The sequence below is a fragment of the Anas platyrhynchos genome, chromosome 3 (genome assembly GCF_047663525.1).
Source record: "Anas platyrhynchos isolate ZD024472 breed Pekin duck chromosome 3, IASCAAS_PekinDuck_T2T, whole genome shotgun sequence".
Taxonomy (NCBI): domain Eukaryota; kingdom Metazoa; phylum Chordata; class Aves; order Anseriformes; family Anatidae; genus Anas; species Anas platyrhynchos.
This window is the reverse complement of record NC_092589.1, coordinates 26,703,137-26,726,493: the sequence shown is the minus strand read 5'-3', so window position 1 is coordinate 26,726,493 and position 23,357 is coordinate 26,703,137. Positions and strand designations below refer to the sequence as shown.

The 23,357-nt window shown below is 37.8% G+C and overlaps 1 protein-coding gene across 2 annotated transcripts in view; it reads left to right on the top strand.

The window, feature by feature from the left end:
* Positions 1-255: 255 nt before the first annotated feature.
* The window catches only part of TARBP1 (tRNA guanosine 2 -O-methyltransferase TARBP1), a 34,356-nt gene continuing 11,254 nt past the window's right edge, over positions 256-23,357 (top strand). The window contains exons 1-20 of one of the 2 annotated variants that reach the window (XM_038176925.2): positions 256-1,174; positions 1,299-1,396; positions 2,276-2,345; positions 2,830-2,978; positions 4,214-4,266; positions 5,792-5,889; positions 6,878-7,013; positions 7,763-7,859; positions 8,546-8,635; positions 10,387-10,525; positions 10,972-11,068; positions 11,372-11,547; positions 14,616-14,713; positions 15,796-15,957; positions 17,465-17,658; positions 18,370-18,622; positions 18,712-18,900; positions 21,440-21,639; positions 21,805-21,876; positions 22,826-22,946. In XM_038176925.2, the coding sequence (XP_038032853.1) occupies positions 310-1,174; positions 1,299-1,396; positions 2,276-2,345; positions 2,830-2,978; positions 4,214-4,266; positions 5,792-5,889; positions 6,878-7,013; positions 7,763-7,859; positions 8,546-8,635; positions 10,387-10,525; positions 10,972-11,068; positions 11,372-11,547; positions 14,616-14,713; positions 15,796-15,957; positions 17,465-17,658; positions 18,370-18,622; positions 18,712-18,900; positions 21,440-21,639; positions 21,805-21,876; positions 22,826-22,946 (3,357 nt within the window). In that variant the 5' untranslated portion in view covers positions 256-309. The remainder of the gene's footprint in view (positions 1,175-1,298; positions 1,397-2,275; positions 2,346-2,829; positions 2,979-4,213; positions 4,267-5,791; positions 5,890-6,877; positions 7,014-7,762; positions 7,860-8,545; positions 8,636-10,386; positions 10,526-10,971; positions 11,069-11,371; positions 11,548-14,615; positions 14,714-15,795; positions 15,958-17,464; positions 17,659-18,369; positions 18,623-18,711; positions 18,901-21,439; positions 21,640-21,804; positions 21,877-22,825; positions 22,947-23,357) is intronic. The other variant, XM_038176924.2, reaches the window with a different exon arrangement.

Here is a 23,357-nt window from a genome sequence, read left to right as displayed (position 1 = left end):
TTCATTTATAACAATGGCCACGATCACGGGTCAGGTCTGGAAACTAGAAAATACTTTATTTATTGGAACAGACGGCAACAGCAAGCACGGGCGAACACCACACTTTGCGCACTACACCTGGTGGGAAGGAGACCCCCACCCCGTCCCCAACCCCTCCCGCTGCCCCCCAACATGGCGGCCCCTCCCTCCCTCCCCTCAGCGGGACGCAGCGGCCCGGCCCCGCCTCCCCACCCCTCCGCACCGGGGCCGCGCCTGCGCACCGGCCCCGCACCGAGCCGAGCCGCACCGCGCCGAGTCCCCTCCCTCAGCATGGAGGTGGTGCTGGCCGACGCGCTGCTGGCCCGCGGCGGCGACCCCTGCGCGCTGCTGCGGGCCGTGTGCGCGCCGCTGTCGGCCGAGCGCGCGGAGGCGCTGCGCCTGCTGCTGCAGCGCCTGGCGGCGGCGGCCGAGGGCGAGGGCGAGGGGCAGGCGGCGGCGGGCGAGGCGCTGCGGCGGGCAGCCTGGGAGGTGGCGCTGGAGCGCTGCCGGCCGCTGCTGCGGCTCGGGGAAGGGGCGGCCGGGGGGGCGGCGTGCGCCGAGCGGCTGCGGCTGTGCCGGGCGCTGCGGGGCGCGCTGCGGCACTGCGTGCAGCTCTGCGGGGCGCCGCTGGCCGCACGCCTGGCCCGCGACGCGCTGGCCGAGCTGGAGGGAGGAGGAGGAGGCGGTGGGGCAGGAGCCGAGGCGGCGGTGGAGGCGCTGGCGGCGGCGGCGCCTTGGCTGGAGGAGCCGGCGCTGGTGGCGCGGAGCGTGGCGGCGGCGCTGGCGCTGCTGCGGGACGACGGCGAGGCCGAGGCGGCGGCGGCGCTGGCGGCCGGGCGGCTGCTGCCGGCGCTGGGCGGCAACGGCGAGGCGCTGGGCCGCGTCTGGGAGGGGCTGCTGGGGGCCGGCGGGGAGCCCCCCGGGGCCGGGCGGGCGCTGCTGGCGCTGAGCGCCCTGTGCGACGCGCTGCTGCCCCGCGGCGCCGCGGCAGGGCCCGACGCCAGGCTCTGCCCTCGCTTCTGGAGGCTGGTGCAGCAGGGGCTGGCCCGCGGGGACGGGCTGTGCCGCAGGAGGGCCCGCTACCTGCTGAAGAGGGCCGTGGATCTCTGCGGGGGGCAGGCAGCCTGCCTGCGCTGCCCCCCCGACGGCGGGGACGGTAAGGATGGGGGGGAGGCACCGCGTCGCCTCCCGGCCCCTGCTGTGTGTGTGGCCCCCTCCCCGGAGGGCTCCTGTGGCACCGCCTCAGCGCGGTGTCAGCGAGCTGTCTGCGTTGCCTGCAGAGCCCAGCCTCTTCTGGTGGTCTGCCGAGGAGAACGAGGCGCTGCTGCGCTTCTGGGAGACCTACATCTTGGTGCTGGAAACCCTGGAGGGAAACCAGGTGAGGGCGCCGGAAAGCCTGGGGGCAGCTCCTGCGCCATAGCTTCTGGCCCCTACAGTATAAGCATTTACAGTTTGGGCCATTGAAGGCGTTTAAGCATCGTCAGGCATGATTCATTTTGAATTTTAATCTTTAAAATGCAGCAAGCATAGTTTGGAATGCATTCCCATCTCTCTCTGAAATCTGGTTACGGCTGTGCATTGAACTAAGGAAGGAAAACCCAGGTTGCAGCTTATTGCAAGACCCGTTGGGTTACCCAGCGAGGTAACCCATTTCTCAGCAAAAATCAGGCTATTACACTCAGTAACCTCTTCTTAGTAGAGGACACTACATCTCCAAGTAAAGCACTTTGTGCCCTTGGATGGAAGTAATTCCAAGTTTGACTCAGAGGCCGGTGAACTTGGTAGAAAGATTGCTTTTGACCTGAGACCCTCTGCAGTTGCATGGTATAAATTAGTTGTGATTACCTGTTTGTAGTTTACTTATCTTGCATTATTTGTGCATGATTGTCCTGTAACTGAGAGAATAGTCATTATCAAAGCGTTTAACTTCAGAGGTTTGTGCTGTTTGATTTGAAAGCTTCACATTCTAATTGTGATGAATAGAAGGGTTGGTTATTGGGAAGGATTACCATTATGATACAGTAGCAAAGAAGTAACAATTCGTCTTAATCTGTAGCCTACGATTTCCTGTTGCACACCAAGTCCTTGGATGAGTTGCACAGGCATTGCAGAGTATGTTTGTTTATTTAAATGCAGTTTTATTGTCAATTGCTACATTGATGCTATTGACAGTAAATTCTAGCTCATGACTAAGTGCCAGTTCTTAGATTTGAAATTGTAAACTGACTACTTACATTGTATCTGATTTGCATTTCAGATCCATGTCATAAAGCCAGTATTACCAAAACTAAACAGTTTATACGAACATGCTATATCAGGGGAAAAAGGTAAGACAACATTTTCTGAAGCATCTCTAAAGTATTAGGTGATTAACTCTCACTTTTTTCTTCATTTTATTTGCAGCTTTTTGTTAAGTTTTCACTGTCAGTGCTGTTCTGAGATGCAGCAACAAGAAATCCTACCATATTGCTTATTATCTTATTCTGAAGTTGTTTCTTTTTCTTTTTTTTTTTTTTCCCTGCTAGCAGAACTAACTACCTGGCACTTCCCCTCTATGTTTTGTTTTACTTGAGCATTTACTTTTTTGTTGTTGTTGTTGTTGTTTTTTTTTAATGGGAGATTTAGTAGGATATTTTTATAAATCTAGCAGCTGTAATAATCTTTCTGAAGTGTGTTGTGTATTGACTATCGCGTTATCCAGAATGTCAACGTCTTGTATGTGTGTTTGATGAATTTCCTTAAAACATAGATTTGTAAAAAGAGTATACTAATGCGTCACTGTTAATTTTGAAGAGTTTGCTTTTGTAACAGGTTGTTGGTTGTTTCACCCATCATGGCACATGTGCATCTATAAAAGAATGTTTGAGAGTGAGAATAAGACATTGACAAAGGAAGGCATCCTTCATTTTTTAGAGCTTTATGAAACAAAGCATCTCCCCAATTCTCTTGGCTTTTCGGAGGTAAGGATTTTACGGTTACTTGCCAGAACAAGTAGATGTTCTAACTTGTAATGTATCTTAATGCTGATTGCATCAGTGGTGTTGGAATTAGGCATATTCTGTAAAAATACCCTCTTATTTACCTGTGTGAGTGATGGCTATATTCGTAAGTGATGTCAAATATAAAATGAATTGGAAAATAGCCAGGCTGCAGTGAATGGGTTCTTAAGTACAGTCATTCATTCACATATTTGAAGCTAATGCTCTAACTAAATGTACGACCCAATTTATTGAAATTTTTTATCAAGGGTTACATTAGTAGGGGAATGATTGATGCTTCAGACTTCCATGGTTCCTGATCTTCTCCAAAATTATTAGATCAATTGATTGAGCAGTTTTGGGTATTATTAAAACAATTGGTTGAACAGGGTTTTGGGTAAACTTGGTCTACAGACTTTGCCTGTGCACAGTATCTCCTATTTAAGGACTGAATTTTAAGATCCATTGCTAGATAACTCTGGGAGATATTTCATATGTATGTAGTGTAGTATAATCAGTGTATTACTGCATCTCCCTTTAAAAACACACATACACATATTCCATATAGGGGAAGAAGTATTTTAAGTCCCTAGGTTTTTTTATATGGTAACATGTGTAGGTTGATACCTCAACCAGCCTACAATTCAGTAAGAAGTGATCTGTATTGTATTACCATTGCTTCTTTCTCCTCTTCATAGAAGGAATATTGCCCTCAAAGGCTAATTTATTTCTGATTTATACAAATTAAGTTAGCTTCTTGATTGCTAACTTGAAATCCAGTTAACCTTAAAAAAATAAAAATAAAGTAGCACATCCTTAATCTTTCTAGGGATGGTTTAGTAGTATAATAGTCTTTTCTATTGCTTTCTTCTACTTCTAATCTTTCCTCTATTTTGTGTTTAAATACCTTTTCCCTTCTTATGCTGAACACCATCCATTCTCCATCTGTTTCCCAAAATGTTTTATGTGCTTGCAGCTTTCACCATGCTCTGTGAAATTTACCTATTAAAAAATACTGTTCTGCTTGTTTAGTCTCCTGCTCCCCCTTCTCTTTAGTTTCCAACTCCTTTTGCTACTAATAGTTATTATTGCCAAGTGTGTTCTCTAGTTTCTGACTCTTCCTTTACTTTTAAAGTGAGGTTGAATAATTCTAGTTAGTCTCTATGTATCAGTGCCTTGCAAGCGTACATTTACTCATTGTTCTTCCCTTTTATCAGTTTGTTATTGGGCCGTTAATGGATGCCCTCTCAGAAAGTTCCCTTTATAGCAGGTAAGCAACTGATTATTAAATGTATTGATTATTGTAAGTGTGTCCTACTAATATGGGTTTGAGCATGTTGGTAAAATTTTGGATAAAGTATATTAGTAAATAAATGGCATTTGCTAAATTCACTGACAGGTGGAGAGTTTCTTGGGAAAGATGTGTGGCTGTGAGTAAGAGATGAAACAGGTTCAGTTCCATCCTAGTGATAGCAACTCAGTAATTCCTTAAGGTTCTGCTTAGCATATAGTGTTAAAATACTAATTTGGAAATGAAGTGAGATATGATAAGTGAGTAACTTTCTGAAATATTTATCTTCTCTTCTTTTTTGCACAGACAGAAGGGGTTGCGCTAATTGCTGCAAAATCATAACTGATAGATATATTTTTTTTCCACCATTGGATGACTATCTTTTGGCAAATAAAATACTTTTCAGAGCAGACTGTTAAAGACGTGACAGTGGCCTCCTTGGGTATAAATACATAATGAACAGATAAAAGTTGGAGGGGTTACAAGTTGGTGTTCATTCATTGTACTGATGGTTTTCAATCCTTTGTGTTACTTGCATGGAAAGTTCTAAGAATGGGAAATAAAGTGTTGAATGCACTTTATTCCAGATGAGTGTCTTGGGTGATGAACGTTTGGCTAACAATCAAACTCCAACTCAGTTGGAGTAGCCTTGACTGGCAGACCTTTTTGGGCAGCTCGAAGAGTTGACATTATTTTTGCGCTTCAGGAGAGAGGGAAATATGATTGTCACTTAACCAGTGGTCAGGTTAGATTTGGTTGTTCTGGATACCTGTGTAAGCATAGTTAGAATATGTTGTTTCACCTAAACATGACAGGACACGTGACCTTTGCTTCAGGATCTTGCAGCAGCTCTGTGTTTGTCACCTCAGCTGGCTGCGGTATGGTTTGCATGGTCATACGCTTCAAATCAGACACGGGAAGTCAAAAGTAGCAGCAAATGCTGCATGTTTTGGTGTTCTTTAAGTGGAGTTATAAGCTAGAATGGTGTTGGGTTAAGGCTTTATAATCTTCTGTCATAGCTTTCATACTTCTGGTGAAACATGTTGGGATATATCTGAAAGTAGAAGAGTGATTATACAAGGAGTGAGTATACCAGAAGTAGTGATTATACACAGGTCTTGGTAACCTGCTTGTCCAAAGGCCTGTGGAATACTGCTAGTGCAGGCACAAAGTTGAACCTGTAGTGCCATTTCTTACTGTGGGCTCAACATTTGATGCTCCCAGTCCAGTAACTGTGCTTGAGGTTGTACTTGAATACCTTAGTGTGCTGATGCTGTACCATGTCCTTGTAGGGAGACTGGTATTGTTGTGACCTTCTTCGTCCTCTCTGTGTTTACTGTTGGACTGCTGGGCACAGTGGAGGGAGCAGGCTGATGCATTGCATCTCTGTGGCCTATTGGGACAGTCTCTGCAGTGGATTAACCATTCTGGTTTTGTTTAAGGTCAATCCTACTTGTAGCTGTTAACATGTCAGTTGTGTATTTGCTGTTTTAAAACTTAACAGGACACCAGGTCAGTCAATGGGAGCCTGTCCTCCATTGGGAATGAGGCTGCAGAATTTTTTGGCTACTTATCTGATGCTTCTTCCAGAGGAAGAAAAAGGTATGTTTCAATATCACCTTTATCTTTTTAAAATAAAGAAACCAAATAAAAACTGCGGAGTCATTTTCCATATCCCATGTAAGCATTTACCCCAGTTTTTCCACATGACTTGAGGGGGAAAAAAGGAGTAGTTCTCGCTATGACAGTGAAGTTCCCAGAAAAGAGAATTCTTCAGAGGCTTAGAGGGATGCTGCTGTAACAAGTTGCAAAATTGTTTTAAGGGAAACTCGAGGACACTTTTTTTTTTATAATATATATATATATATATATTAAAAAGACAAAAATAACCACAACCCGTTGTTCTGAAGATGAATAGTTTTTGCAGATTTTTTCTTTGTCAGTTTAGATAATGCTGTACTGTGTAAAATCTTTAGAACTATTCTGTGTTGATGTTCTTTTCTTTCTTTCCTTTTTTTTTTTTTCCTTGTTAGGTTGATTTATAAAAACAATCTGCCAGACCTCTTTGGTCATGACCTGTGTAGTCAGCACTCTGTCTCTTTTGAAGCCCTAAGGCAGAAGCTGAATAAGGATTTTTTTTTTTATTGTCAGGTTGGATACAGGAAGATTTCTGGGATGTTTCCCAAATTTTGGTGGTAGTGTAGTCTGTCAAAGGTTGCTCCTTTTCAGCCCAGAATTTAATGTATGGTCTAATGGGATGAAATTAGGGTAGAACCAGCTCTATTCAATATACTCTATTCACAGGTACATACTGTTGTGGAAAACACCTTACATGCTTGTAGTGCTGTAGATGCTGTTATTTCTTTGCCTTTTCCTATGGCATGTATTTTATTTATCAAAAAGTCAGTGTTCTGTGATTAGCAACTTGGAGACACCCTTGTCATTCATTTAGTTTTCAGAAATGATTTTAAATGTGCAATGTGAGTGCATCATAATGTTCTCCTGCTGGGGTCTTTGTCATTTAAATGCATTGGAAAGCAGAAAATCACACTTGATTTTTGTTTGTTTGTTTGTTTACTTTTATTTTAAGGTAGTTTCCTGTTAAAGTTTATTCAGAAGATGACAAGTCGGCATTGGTGTGCTGTTCCCATCTTGTTTCTTTCAATGGCTCTGGCATGTATCCCTGCATGTAAAGTACTGGGCACTGATGGACTTCAGGCTTTAAGGTAAAACCTCTACTGCCTTGCGTTCTTTCTTACTTCTTGTAAGGAAACATGCGGAACATTTAGAGAGCCAGGATTTAATTCATGTTCTACATCTACATGTTCAATCATCTACATGTTCAATCTACATCTGGAGACAGCTCACAAATTGATACATGAAAGACCTGTAAATAGAAAGCTAGGTGAAAGTTATTGGCATGCACTTCGTCCTTAATTGCACTGATTTTTTGAAAGTGCCTGCATTCACTTTCCAGATCTGTTATTTCAGTTTAACTGAATTTGAAGCTTTGAACTAAAATCTTACGGGTGGACTAAGGAATATTGAATAAAAGTAATTTACAAAGAATAAAACAGACACATCTGCTGATAAGTGAGCAGTGAGGGTCTCATCCAGCTTCTTTCAGTGCTAGCATAAGAATTTGATGACAAACGTAATCTGCTTCTGTATCTGTTAGAAGTAAAAATGCAAACATTAAATTAGCAGTTTGAACTAATGTGAAAAATTTCCTGTGCTTTTTCAGTACTTCTAATATTGTCGTATATGTTTATCCAAGTTTTAACCTCAATTTTTGAAAGTATGTAGAGCAGTAGTCTGGGATTAGGGTTGTATTCTGTCTGATTAGGGCAAAGATTTTGTTATATTTAGTATGTTTGTTAAATACAATCTAATATGTGGAAAATTGTTAGTAATTAGGAAATTCTTAAATTTCCTAAATGTGTATTTTCTACAGTACATGTTTTTCTCTTTGCAGAGATGTGCTACAGTGTACCATGATTACACATCAGATTTTGTTGCGTGGAGCTGCTCAGTGCTATCTTCTTCAAACAGCTATGCATTTGACAGATGTGGTGAGTTTTTTTCTTCCTGACGACAGAAATGAACCAACACTTGTACAGTGTAAACAGATGATTAAAAAATTGCTAGACATAACATAGAACAACTGGCTTTATTAGATTTTCATTTTTGTTTGCGACTAATTGATATCAGAATGATAAAACTATTGCTAATAATGAAATAGAAAAAAAATATTCAGTAGTCAAATTATGTTCTGGTTGTCTTATAACATGCTTGCTTTCTTAGCTGAGTGGAGTATCAGCATCCCCCTTCAATTACAGGCTTCTGTGTTGAGTGTTTACGGCTAGAGGAACAGAAATTTCCTTTCAGAAATAGAGGAATAAGACTTACTGGTGACTGATTGTTTATGTCATTCATTTAAAAGGTGTTAATAATAGATATAACTATTCTTCTAGTCATTCATTAATTTTCAGATAGATTTCAGATTAATGTTTGAACTAGATGATCTTTAATTTTCAACCCATTCTATGGTTTTAATACTTTGGAGAATTAAGTTATATTCCTAGATAAAGATAAGCTGCTCCCGAAGAGCCAAAAACAAGTCTGTACCATGGAAAGGCAAGGTCTATTTCTTCTTCTACAACATTTGCTAGATGAAAGTGACTTCCTGAATCCTTAGGTAGATGTTATTCATTGCATATTATGTTAAAAACTATTGTATCTTAATTGATTTCTTCAGGAGAAAGTGTCTCTTCCAGAAGTTTCAAGCTTTATTCTGTGCCTTAGACCAGATGAATCATTAAGGAGAGATACTATGTTATGGATAGAGGTGAGAACTAAAGCTACTTATATATTCACCAAACACTTTTTTTAATACCTATACAAATACATGATGTATTATTAATATTTAAATGGTTAGCAACTTCTGCATTGACACATTCACAACTTTCTGGATATGGAGTCTTAATGGATTTATGTTTCAGTTGGAAGCTCTGATTTTTCTTTAATACTACAGAGGAGTTAACATTAACCCTAAACAAATTATTTGGCAGATTCGAAACAAAAAGGAATTTGAAGGTTGTCAACATCACAGTTGTTGAAAGTAAGGGAGGGAAATAAAACGTGACTTTTCCCTCTCTTCATGCAGAAATTCTCAGTTCTACAGAAGAAAAATATTTTTTGAAGCAGAGGCTTTTTTGAACATGGGAGCTTGTATACACCAAGCTCCCGTTTCTTCCCGTGGTTTCACCACATTTCTTAGAGTTTCTCTAGTATATCTAGTATTGCAGCTGTTGGGTTTAACCATGTTGAAATGCAAATCAGAATCAGTTCTTACTGAGACTTTGATCCCTGAATACTGGTCCTGTAAGAGGCTTTGATGTGTTCATCACAGTCCTAGTCTTCTGCATCCTTTGCCATTGTTGTAGGAACTAAAATAACTACTGGTAAGCATGTACTAGCATCTGTAATCTCTCCCATCAGGGATCCATGCTCACTCCTCTAAATCGTTGGTAACTTCAAGGAGAGAGTGCGAAGCAGGGCATCCTATGGAATCCACAGAGCCACGACTTGGGCTTCTCTCTCTACTTTTATTAAGGATACCAGGTGGATGTAACATCCTCAGCTGAAGCTGTTCTTGGTCATCGGATCTACAGGCAGTTATTTCTCTATATTATATATATTTTTTTCTTCTCCTTTGGCTAATTCCTTTTTCTCCTTTCCCCTAAACTATGTTGTAAAACTTAATTTGATGGAAAAGAAAACTCTTTTTTTAAAGTTTATCTTTAGAGTGACAGTCTGCTAGAATGGTGCATGTTTTCCCTTTCTCTTAGTTCTGAAGGTAGTGTCTGAGATGGTGTGCATCCTGAGAATCTCTGAACGGGCCAGTATATGGGCCAAAGAATGTATGAGCTGCCTCTGATTTGCATGTTGCTTGGATGAACCCAGCACAGGCAAGAGTAACAGGGGAATCTCTAAAGGAAAAATGTGGCTAGGGTGTAAAGTGAGATTCTGAATTGGCAAATTTACAGACGGTGTATGTGTTATGTCTTTGTTAGGTGCAAAATGCTATGGAAATACTCAAAGAAATCATTTTGTGTATAGGATTTGCAGAACCAGATGATTAAGTAGCCATAGTTTGGGTTTGTTATGCAGCAGTATGATAAAAAGGTTTGTGCAGAGTGACCTTGTTATATATGCTGTACACGTCATCCTATTCAATTTTTTTTTGGCACAGAAGTTGAAATAAAAGTGCAGCTCTCATTAGATAACATTCAATGATCAGAAGCCTTTTCTGAGATAAAGGAATTTTTTACCAGTATTATATTGAAGACATTTTTTTCCTTATAATGGTAACAATAATTTCATTTTTTTGGGTGCTCTGAACTAGTCCGTGGAAGAAACTTTTTGTGTGTGAGGAGAGTAGTCTGTTAGGCCTCCCAGTAGTTCCAGTGAAAGCCTTCCATGGTGTGGATCTGTTGATGTGACAGTGCTTCAACATATTGCTGTTACCTTGCTAAAGTAATTTCAGTACAGAGCTAGCAGATACAGTTAAATAGTAACATACTGATTTTAATTTAGCTTTGCAGTTGGCTGCAAGTGAATGACAGAAACTTCAGAAAGTCTGTGCGCTCTGATTTTGAGCATCAAGAGACATCATCACTATATCAATATGTACGAGGTCTTGTGGTAGAGTATCTTAAGACACCAGCATCTGAAAGTAAGTTCAATATTTGTTAGTATAAAAAGTTCTTGAAGATAATTTAAAAAAAGTACTTTGGATTTTAGAAGTTACTAATTTGTTTATATTGTACTTAGTCAAATTCTGCTAAAGTTGTGGCATTGGCATTCATCATTCTTAAATATGAACTTTTATTTGACTTCTTTTGAATATGCTAATATATTTTTAAAAGTAGTAGATAAGTCTGTGGGGAATTTGCTACTAAATACAGCTCATTGCCTTAATTTGATTTTGGTGCAGAGGCAAATGGGATCAACTTCTATGATGTGTAGAGGAAAAGAGTTTGTATTTAGATAAAAGAATGCCAAAAAAAAACAAACCTATTTTTAAAAGTAGTTGCTTTTATATTATTAATTTCTTTAAATATTTTATTTTAAAATGCTTTTTTCTAAATGCTGTGGAAACCTTAAAATATCTTTAATTAGGAGAAAATTGCTTTATGCCTGACTGGTTTGAAGCTAAGCTTGTTGCAACAATGATACTGTTGGCTGCTGATGTGGAGCAGATGAGGAATAAATCCAGGTAAGTATGAATTATCTTAGCTTACATTTTTGCTCTTTTTCTCTTATCCGCCTATGCCCTAAGGGTCTGATAGAAGCCTAATCAAGATGGGAAATTGTCCATTTGTCTCTGTAGACATTGGGTCATCCTGGTAGACCCTTAGACCTTGTCCAACTGTTGCTGCAAACTTACTGGGTAACATTTCTATAGATACTTAAGTGGCTTGGAAACCTGTGTCCTATTTATTTCCATAAGTAAGTGACTTCAGCACTTAAGGCAGATACTCAGAAGAAGACTTTCTTTTTAATTTTTGTTTTTGTGTAGTGGAAAAAGCAACATAGAATGGATTGAACTAGAGGCTTTCTTGAACCCTCTGCTGGATGTCTTGATGAAACTTGGCAGTAATGCTTACATACCAACACTGAAAACAGATAAAAGCCTACAGCTTCTCTTGAAGTTATTGCAGACCCGTTCGTTAAAATGTTCCAATACACAAGATGGTTAGTGATATCTTCAGTATACTGTGTATTATATTAATTATAGTTTAACTAAAAATAAGGTACTTAATGTTTTAAGGCTATATTGTTGAATTAATACTAGCCTAGAAGTGATTTTTTTTTTTTTTTAAGTGGACAGGCTGACATATGTTTTATGAAATCAGGCTGTGGGTCCAGTCCTACAAAGGCTCTTCTGAAGGTTTCCCAAGGACTCAGAATTGAGAATATGGAATCCTAAAAAAACATAGTTGTTATCCGTTAGGATTAGATTTGCAGTTAGTTACATTATGGAGAATGTGCCCATATTACAAGTATCTGTAGGCCTGTTCTTTGCTGATGTATGGATTTCAAAAATCATTTAGCCACTTGAAAAATAAGTTAGTACAGAAGCCCAGCCTAACCTGCTTAGTTACCCCAGGTTCAGGCAGAGCCTTACTCAAGTGCATAAAATGATCCTCCTAGATCTACTGTTCTCTGGGTTGACTGGTAGGTATTTTTGTCTCAGTTAATGCTCTTCAGACTGCAAAAGTTACGATGACGCTAGTTATTTTACAATCTTAGGCATAATTTTAGCTGGCAACTTTAACTGACTTGTTTTAGTTTAATGTTGGTCAAAAGCAGAAAGGTTAAGTGGTGCTCATTTCAGCACAAGCCTGCTGGCATGATTGATGTTGTCCCCCACAAATTGAACGACTTGTAGCCATTTCAGCTACAAAGTCTGGGCAAAAGCTGTGGAGTCCTTACTTTCTTCTTTGATCAAAGGTTTTGTCAATGTGTAACCAGAACAGCTCTATTGTTTTTTGTTTGTTTGTTTGTTTTGTTTGTTTGTTTGTTTTTGTTTGTTTTTTTTTTTCCTGAGAGCAAGTGAAACGTGGCAACATAATTGTTGTGATTAGAATGCAGAACTAAATCGAGGGATCTTGACATTCGATTTCTGCTTCACCAGATTGTTGTGTGTTTTTTTTTTTTGTTTGTTTTTTTCAATGTTTTATAACATGAAATACAAGAGTATACTTTGGAGCAGGGGCCACAAATTTAGGCTCTTACATGGGGGATGAAATGATTTTGGGTTCTGCATCCAGATTTCATAAAGATGTCTAAATGCAGTCCTGAAGTAAATTTCTAACCTTATTTTAAAAAGTGCTTTATACAGTAACCCCCCTCTTGAATTACAGCTGTTTGACTGAAATGTTGAATGCTAATTATGCAGGCTGTTACAGTTCCTGTTGTAGGATGGTCTCTGACTGCTGAGGTGGATTCCTTCAGATAAAACGAAATTGGAAGATGTGTTTCAACTGCCACCGTACTTTCAGATCACAGCACTGGGCTAGAGCAAGCTGGAAGCAGAACCCTCTAAAACACATAAGACAGCATGTTAGGTTTTTATTCCATAAATAATTTCCTTATGTGCTCCTATGCTTGCTAATGTAGATGCAGTCCATTGCTTCTGCTTTGGGAATTTGGATGCCTAACTTAGCATTAGTTCTGCTGCCAGAGTTCTTAAGCTATTGCAAGGCTGAGCATCACAGGATCTTTGTCCTTTTGAATGCTTCCCTCCTGTACATGTAGGTGCCATACTACAGCTCACCATCAGTAGCCTTTCAAGAGGCTTATGGAGTTGGACTTGTAGTATTACATCTGTTTATGTTAAGAAAAGTAATTCTTATATTATTTCCTACAACGTTTCCATGGTTCTTCATCTTGCACAGGAGAGTCAAATAATAAGTCTTGCTTCCAGAGCTGCGAATAGACTGCATTGGTGGTTGGTGGGGTGGGAAATGCAATGCTGTAGAATGCAAAAGCTTTGTTGCCATGAAGGTGAACAGTCCTTTCTGCCAACTGGAAAATGAGAAAATGTTGGGGAAGAAGAAAGGAATTTTTTTAAGCTTCTAAAACAAAAATAATAATTAGGAAGTGCTTTTATTTAAAAATGCTGTAATGGGGATAGACATATATCTGAAAGCAGCAGTATTTTTCCAGAGGTCTTGCTGTCTATACAGCTGTGAGACTTCAGTGTTTTAAACAGTAAGTATTTGCTATTTATTGTTTTCGAAAGTGTTACAGAGCCACTGGTAGCAAATTGTCGTTTTCTATCTTAAATGTTTTATCTGAAGAATTTATGAATTTTAATTGCAGAAGACTTTTTAGTGATTTGAAACTTCAGTCGCTTTAAGGAAAAAATGATTAAACATTAGTGATATGACATAGCTAAACTGCTTGTTCTATACACATAAAGCATTAGAAATGCAGCAACAATATTAATTTGGAACTTCTGGAAGTGAATCCTTTTATATTTCTACCTTTTGAAGGTCTTCTTCCATTTCATAAAAACTTTGCTGAATTAAGTCTAACTCAAGGTCAACAAGTGAAAAATAATCAGTAGGTGTATCCTCTGGGTAACTCCCCTAGATACAGAAACTAACGACTGATGGTTTTAGATCAGGATGGTCATGCAGAAGATTTTAGCTCCATTGTCATGTTGATACATTATTTTTTTGGCTTTCAGTACCAGCTAGCTCTCACCCTTTTGAAGCACAGATTGAAGTGTGTTTTACCAGGGGTATAGATTGGTCTCTATCTAAATCTCAATTATCTTTAAACAGTAAAAACCAACCAAACAAAACCAAAAACCCCACAGTTTTCACTTCTATACATATTAGAGAGAACTGCATTTTTCTGGCATACAATTAATTGCTGGATGTGAAAATTCTGTTCTTCATTAAGGAATACATTTATGAATAAGGTGTTTGTGCACAGGGATGGAACTGGGGTGAGTGTGCATTAAAAAATGGAAAATCAAGCTTTTATTTTTGGGTGTCCCATCAATTTTGTTTGGCTCACCAATTCATGATAAACCACAGGAAAGGTTATCATCTGGTCTGATTCTTTTGGCTCTGAGGTTTGTGTTGCTAAACAGTACTGAACTGTTTTAAGGTATTTGAATACTTATTTAAGGCATTTGAATACATATTACTGTATAACATTTGCACTGTAACTTAAATCTGTATGATGTAATAAATTAAGAAAGTGCACTTCTGTATGTTAATGTATTTATTTTGCTTTTCACACAGATAAAGTACTGTCTTTTATTTGGAAATCTCTAATGACACCTGTGGAGAGTATTCTTGAATTTATACTCCGTCAGCTTACTACAAATGAATTAAGTACGGTAAGTAGTTATTATGAGACTTACTTTGGTGTGACTTTGCTTGTTAATTTGATTTACCTATGTTCTTAGTTTTCATACCAAGTCTTTAAACACTTCAGCATTTCTGTGCAAGTAGACTTTTTTTGTAAACTTTTTTTGAATGGATGCAATGAGTTATTTAATGAAGAGTGAGTTTAGAAAAGAAAGCCAGTTCAGATTTCATGGTGAAAGTTATATGGGAATGTGTGCAGAAGTGATAATGAATAGAAGTCAAAATTACAAGTCTGTACAAGAATATAGTAACAACAGCTGAAAAAAAGTTCATGTTTCTGCACGGGTGAAGTCTTTGACAGAAGCATGGGGTTCTGGGGTACCTTGTTGGAAACAGCATGAAAAGTATGAAGTAAAAGAAACACAAAGAAAAAGCTGATAGCAGACAGTCCCCAAAATATGAGCATGATAGAAGACTGATAAGAAACATGCTACTGCATCAAAACAAGTATTAATGTTGAATCAGGAGAATTTCAGTCTGAATGTGGGTGAAAATGCAGAGGAGCTACTCTGAAAACTAAAGGATTTTTTTTTTAGATGATTCCCTGAGTGAACAGCTTAATAGGTGGGTAGTTTTATGGTGTGGAAAAAAGATGCAAGTATGATAGGCCAGGAGAATCAAAAGCCATAAAGCAAGATATAATCTTGAGATAAAATCCAGTTGGAGAAGTGCGGGATGTACCATTGTATGTGTATAGGGTGCAATGCAGTGCTGTGTTCTGATAACTGAGTTAGATTTGAACACTGTTTCAGGCTAGCTCAGGTGGTTTTATGGGGCATCCCTTTGCTCCCAGTAAGGGAAATAACCTTGCCAATTAAAAGAACTGGAGATTTCTTACAGAATTTCAGACTGCCTCTTCTAAGGCATAATCACAAACACTAAACTAAACTAACCTGTAAGATGAAAAGACAAGATTTAAAATACTAATACATTTGTTTTCCTTCCTGTTGCTTTCCTTCTGCTATCATTGTTGATAGTAGTTTTTTTTTTCTCTTCTCAGTTTGTTTCCATCTCTTAATGCTTTAGTTTACTTTTGTATCCTCTTTCTTAGGTTGGCGATCTGGATCGTTGTGACCTATACTTAGCCTTAATTCCAGAGATTGTGAATTTGTGCTCACAAGTCAGCTGGAAAAAGTTACCAACTATCAAGAATTTCATTTTGTCCCTCACTAATGCCTCTATTCGTAATTTTCGGGAGACAAATTGCAAAGAGGTAATTAATGCAGTATTACTTATTACAATATATATTAATATAAATTAAAACTGTAGTTATTAATACAGATATCAATGATATAGCCATATTTCTAGTATAATTTTTGTGTATGCATGTATACATATTTTCCTGCCTGTGTAATTAGTTGTGAATATAATGTCAATGTAAAATATTTGTAGCTAAGATTTTTAGTACTTTTGTTTTCTTACTTGTTTCATTTTAGTTGTATCGACTTTTAATAAAAAATGACTTTAGTTGTAATATAGGACAGTAGGTACCCAAAAGCTTTTTTCCTTGAACATGAACTGATCCTACCTAGGTTCTTATAGTTAAATGAAAACGCCTTTGGTATGCCTTAATATCAGTGATCTTCAGAATTTCAAAGTCTGAACATAGAAAAAAAAAAATCCAGAACCTAGCATTGCTTTGGATTTTCATACAATTCATTATGTTCATTGTTCTATAGCTGTATTTCAGGCATACTAGCCTAATACATACATACATTTTCAAAAGGTAAAGAAATATTACTGTCATGTAAAAGGAGGGGATTAAACTAAGACTTCCTGGCAGTGTAATCTTTGGTATTGTCTGAGTTGAATTATTGATCAAGAACAGTTAATAGCACAGTAAAAAGATTGTAAGTATTGGATTTGCTAGGTTTAGTTTTCTAACAAAGAACAAGAATGAATTTGTAACAAAGAACATATATGAATTATGTGCTTAACACCAGTAATTTCAAAGTAAACATTTTTTCTGGTTCAGACGTGTTCAATGATGCTTTTACAAACTTCTTTTGAATTCAGTGAAAAGTATACTGTCATGATGACTTTTCCAGTTGTTCATATATCACATTTTCAGCTGAAGTTTATTTAAGAAGAAAAAATAAAGAGTAATTTAGATGGAAAATATTTTCTGTACTCTAGACAGCTGAAAGTAGTTTGAAGATATTTAAATAACACTGAGCTTTTAATATTACTAGGAAACTATATGCTTACTGATGCTTTAAGATTTTTTGTTTCATTCAGCTTTGAATATAGGCATATAAAACACAAAATAATGATAGTACGTGTTGTGACCACGGAGTAACTGTTCCAAGAGGCTAGAAGGAATTCCAGATTTGCACTGTCCTGTTGCATTGGGTTTGTGACTACATGGACGTGAATCTTTAATTGGTGTCCAGCAATATACGGGCTGCTACCTGGCAATATACAAGTGTTCCAAGCTAGTGTCAAGCTAGACTCTTGCCCTTAATGAATAAATGACTGTAATCTGTAAGGGTTGTACTTTTTTTCAGTGCTCCCAACTTGTGCTTGATTGCACTGATCTAGCTAAGGCAAAGCTGTGTTATGCCTAGGTTAAGAGAAAGGAAGTACAGGGGTGCAGAGTTGTTAGTTTATGATGTCCAAGATGATGCAAACAGAAATACCATATGTTTTGTTTGGTTATTAATATATTAGAAGAAATGGATGCATGTTTGATTGTTGATATTTGATTTTGATCTTATTAGGAGCCGACACTTAAAGAACAAATAAGAAAAGTTATAAGCATGGCCTCACTCACAGTAGTTTGTGAGATAATGGATCGGAAACCTGAAGCACATCTTGAAGCTCTGCCTTCTGTGGATGCTCTAAAGAGATTTATTTTGTTTTTCCAATTTAATGAAGTAGTAAAGAAACCATCTTACATTGAAGAAAAAAGTAGGTACGTCTGTGATGTAGCTTAAGTAATACTTCAGAAAAAGTTGGATTAGAGAGTAAAGCAGCAATGGAAGTGCTTTTTTTTTTTTTCCCCCATCTTCTCTTTGATAATGTTATACCAAGGTAAAAAGGAAAATATCTGAACACAAAAGATTCGTTCAGGTGCTGTTCTGACTTTACGTTCAGATTTTAGAATATTAAAGCAGCCATAGTAGGTCAGACCAAAAGTTCTTGAGCTCAGTCATCCAATTCTGTAAAGCTTTCTAATACTACTTTCTAATACTACGTAACCAGATCTGGTTTTGAATACTGCTAGTACTTGTGCTAGCTTACATATCTATAGAGAGCACAAAGCCGTAGCATGTACACAAGTTGGTTGAAAAGGAAATGATATACTGTTGGGGAAGTGAAAGAAGCCCAGAGCAAGTCAGAGGGTTAAAAAACAAATACTTCAGGAACGTGACTGTATGGAAAGCATATAGTGATGTTCCCAGAAATTTGAATAACAAGATTACTTGAGTTCAGAACTCATTTCTCTGTGTTTAGAAAGTTTACTTGTAGACTTCTCTTCAATGAGTTTGCCCAGTCTCCCTTTGAACCTGTGTAAATACTAGGACCTCAAATATATTAAGTACATTTAAGCTGTTCCTGATAGATAGGAATGTGCAAGATGAATTAATATAGTATATATTTAAGAATAATATTTTTCTTACAGCTTATGTGAAGAAACATCATCTCAGGGGTGGGGAAAAATTGTTGCACACTATGTTCGTGACCAGTGGATCTGCCTGCGTTTTGTTTTAAATAAGATTCCAATGCTGGCTCAAGAAGAAGAAGCTTCAGAATTGCCCTTATCTACAGTTGAAAGGTCAAGAAAAATTCTACAGTCTGCGTTAGAAGCCCTAACTATTCTTCCTTCAGACCAAGTTTTACCTGTGTTCAACTGCATGAAAGTCCTTGTTCCCAAGGTAAAAGATAAAACCAACTGGAAGATACCAATAGTTTTGTTTGGTTGTTTTTGTCAAATGTACCATTTTTTTTTTCCTCTTTGTTCTAGCTCCTGAACTCATCAGAATCTCTCTGCATAGAAGCATTTGATTTGGCTTGGAAAATCGTATCTTCGTTGAGCAACACACAGCTAATATTTTGGTCCAATCTGAAAGGATTTGTTCAGTTCATCTTTGATACTGAGGTTCTAGCTGTTGCTGCAAGTGCAAAGGGTCAAGCATATGCCAAAATAAAAGAGGTCAGTTTAAGAATTCTCTTTGGGAAATGAACACAAAATTTACCTGGATCTAAAAATGGGTTTTACTTATTTTCTTTTTGGTGTTTGTGGTGAATTTCTCCTTTTCAAAAAGATACTAGTTTGATCTGAGAATTAGAGTGAGGATAAACAAATGGGACTTCAAACAAAAAGAAACGTTAGTTCTTTTTTGTTTAAAAAAAAAAAAAAAGTAAAAACATTTGTGAAGCCTTCGTGTTCATTCATTCAGTCACCTGTTTCTCCTGCTCTGCTAGTGAAGGTAATAGCAAACAACTGAAGGACATCTGCAGTGCAGTACAAACAAAAGATCAAAATGCGTATTTCTAAAATGTTGGTAGTTTATTGTTTGCCAACTTGTGCTACTTCAGAGTAAGGCTTACAAATGAAAAATTGCATATCTGTTAGTTGTTCTTCTAACACAGAAAATGAAAAGTACAGTTTCTTTGATCTTTTTAGACTGGTATGTTCTGCATTCAGTAAAATGTGTATTTTGGTCTTTGTTCTATACTTACAACTTATAACTTATGCAATTCCTCTGAAATTTGTTGTTGTTTGGGATTTGCCACCTGCACTGGCAAAAACTTAATATTCTGGGAATTTTTTCTAGTGGTCTTTTAAGAAAATACTTTCTCAGATGAAAAATTACAACCTTTCAACACTTAATTAGATGCTATGAGGTGGATTTAACTACTTTAACAGCATCTTTAAATTTCTTTTTTTTTTTTTTTTTCTCTGAATATCCAGGTGTAGGAAACAACAGAAAAATCATAGTCTCCTTAGAGCATGGTAGAACTGGCTTCATATTTTGGAAGACAAAATATGATTTTTTACTGTTTTTTGTAAGATGTATGTAGCTTTCTGTATTTCTGAAATCCACATATATGCCACGGTGTTTTCATTTTGAGTCACTGTATTTAGTACTGGGGCTTTGATTCAACTTGGCTCTATATACAGGAATGACATAAATATTTTTCTTTTAAATAATCTTTGATGTTTCCCTACTTTTTTGATTGCTTTTTCCCCTGAACATTAGATGTTTGTACAGAGCAGTCCACGATTACTGTAACACATTTACCAGAGCAGTAATACTTCATAAATGTTACCCATATGTATGTATGCTTAGAATTATTGTCTCGTGCTGCTTTGCACGTAGCACAGAAGTTACCCTAAAAGAGGCTGCAGTTTTGCCTTGAAGGTCCACATAATTAGCTTTGTCCTGATCTCGGACTCATGTTTTTAAGTAATAATTAAAAAAAAAAAGTATTAACTTTTTTTGGGCTTATTTTCTTCAAAACAATGTTGCTGTCATCTATTTTAAACAGTAGATAACACTTCATATTTGTAGTCTTAATGTGGACCCAAGTCAAAATAAGATGCATCCAAAGAGATGCAAATGCTTAGATCTATAAACCTGCCAGCTTTTTCTTTTAATGAATGTCTGGAGTTAGTAATTGTGTGTGGTAACTGATGAGCTGTAGCTTTTATTTTTCTTTGATTTTATTTTTTTTTAATTTTCAAGAACTACTTGTCTTAACTTCAGTGTTAGTGCTTGAGACATTATATAAGGTGTACTTTGCCAGTGTTGAATCTGGAGTATCTGAGACAGCAATCCCATTGTCTGCAGTGGGGCACACTACGACAACAGGCATCAGGAGGTAATGAAGGTCTCCTATATTCAGCTAAGGGCATCTGGTTGAGCCACCCTCTGCCCCTTCATAAGAAAATGAAGATAAAGTTCCCAAGCAAGTGTCTACTTACATATATTCTTATCCCACTCCTTGGCAGTCTCTTTTGCCATTGACCCCTTGTGCAGTGGATATATAGTTTTAGCTAAGAGATAAAAAATTATAGCTGAATTTCCTGATACTGATTTGCTACAGAAGCATAATTTTGCCCACCACTGTCTCCTGAATAATAGTTAGGGGGGTGGAATGGAGAGATACGTTTGTACCAAAAAGGAAGTATTGCTGTAGTATAATACAGAACATCTTCTACAGAGGTGCCCAGGAGCACTGTGGTTTTAGGCTTTGTTTCTTCTGGTTTCTTCTTTTTGATTTATGCAAATAATCAATTGTGCTAGAACTTAAGTTTCCTAAACTTCAATATGAACTTTAACTTAAATGTAGATGTAATCCTCATTAAAGAGAATTAATAATATAGCTACATAGGGAATAAATTGTTCTTTTTTTCTAAATTGGTGAGGACTGATTTAAAACACAAGGTTTGTGTACTTCAATGAGGTAAGCCCAGTTGCATTTGTTCCAGTTCCCAGGAGATTCTTGTAAAACGTGTTACATTTGTTCCGTTTTCTGTTCAGCATAAACATCGTGGATCACTTGTTAGACATTCACCTGCCAATATAATCAGAATTGTGGATAAGTTCAAGACAGCATTAACCTGAGCAAGTCTCAGATGCAGGAGGGAATCACACCTGCTTTGATAGGATAACATTGCAGTAGTTTTTAATAATTCTAGCAAATGTAGAAACTAGACTTTTTAATCCTTTATTTTGTCTTTCCAGATAATTTTCAAGCTCATAGATCTGTCTACTACAAAGACTGGAGTCTTCAACGTAGTCATTAGTCACTGTTGTCAATCTTGGATATTTCCCACCGTCGATGACAGAAGTGCTTTGACAAATGCTTTCTTAAATGCTGGGAATTACTGTGAACTTATCACTGAGGCTTGTGTCTTTGGAACTGTATTTAGGAGGGATCAGAGGTAAAAAAACAAACAAACAAACAAAAAAAAACACTTCAGGTCCATGTGTATGATTGTTACAACTTTGTGTTCTTTGTTTTCTTTTAATCTCTGAGATATTTGAGAAGAGGTTTTTTTTGGGCTTTTCTGCTAACTTTGTTGCTTTGTCTTTTCTTGTCTGAGAAGACTTATACAGGATGTGCATGCCTTTGTAGAAAGCCTTGGAGAAAAATGTGCCGCAAATGTTGTTACGGAAAGGTACGTATCTTAAAATATTTAGTCTGAATTGTGTCTTAATCACTATTGATGCTGTAATAGGAAAGATGTTTTTTGAGCCAGCTTCTTAGGATTATATTCATAATCCTAAATATCGGTGAAAGGCAGTGATGTCACATTACATTCAAAATGTAGATAGGTATTTTCAAGAAAGTATATTCAAATTTGATAACTTGAATGGGACGGAAATAATTGCTTCCTTGTTATTTCACCTCATAAAAATAAGACTTTTTATGGTGGAGTTATCATATGGAGTACTGATGTGTATCTCATCATTGCAGACTTAATAGTTAATAAATTTAGGCTTTAATTAACGCACACGCGTTTGGAGCTTGACTTGACAACATGGGCTCTAGGCCTTTTTATTTTGACATACTGGTAATAAGCTCTGCCTCCAGTTTTCCAAACTGGGGGATGTTGGCTCTTAGAATATCTTTTTCCAGCTTGACTCCCTTCTTTACTCAGTGGAAAAAGAGAAACAGTTAAAATGTGGTATTTTGGGGAAGTGTTGCTGACATGACCTCAACTGGAACTCACCAGTTTTCTTCATCATCAATGATGGTCTGGTTTGGGTTATTTGTGTATTTTGTCATCTCACTACAGGCAACTTGATGGCAATTTCTCAGTTTTCTGTGGCAAATGGGAGGTTTACTGTGTTTGTTTTGCCTTCCACTTTCAAGATTTCCCAGCATATTTACAGCATTTACCATTCTTCTCAAAATTTGAGCTAATTTTTTTTTTTTTTTTTGCATTAACTAAATAAATATGTTCATCTTAAACATGTCCTTTGACTTTTTCTATGGCCCAGTCTTTTCCGCAGTTGAGAACATTGTATGTATGTTCAAGTTAAAGCTTGCTACTTTCTTTGAAGTTTAGGATTTATCTTTATATCTGAACAAATAGTTTGACTTTTTTTATTAATATTTTACAGTACAAACAGAGATGATCACTATGTGAGGGTTTGTGCTATTAAATTTCTGTGCTTGTTGGATGGATCAAATATCTTGCAGAAGATGTTTATGGAAGACATCGTCAGCAAACTACTTGATAAAGTAAGCTTCATTTTTCTTGGTATATAAATGTAATGTTAACATAAGTATGAAAATGCAAAGTACTTAAGAACTTAAAGTTGGAAGGTTGTTTTTGTAGTTATTTGTATGGCCTGTCTAGATATGCCCTGTTAAACGCTTTTTTTGCTCGTTATTATAAGACATGAGCTAATTTAGCCAAACTGTAATGGTTAAAAAAAAAAAGTCTCTTCCAAGTTTATTTCAGTATTTTAGGGGATGTTCTGACTTCACCAAGTAGTATCCAAATACGTAACTACTGATCCAGTGAGAATTTTCCTCTAGGCTGCATTTTGAAGCTCTGTGTTTCACCTTAACAATTGCAAACTACATTTTGAATTGTGAGAGCTATTGTCTAATTAGGCCTTTATAAATGAGATTAATGGAGAAGATCGG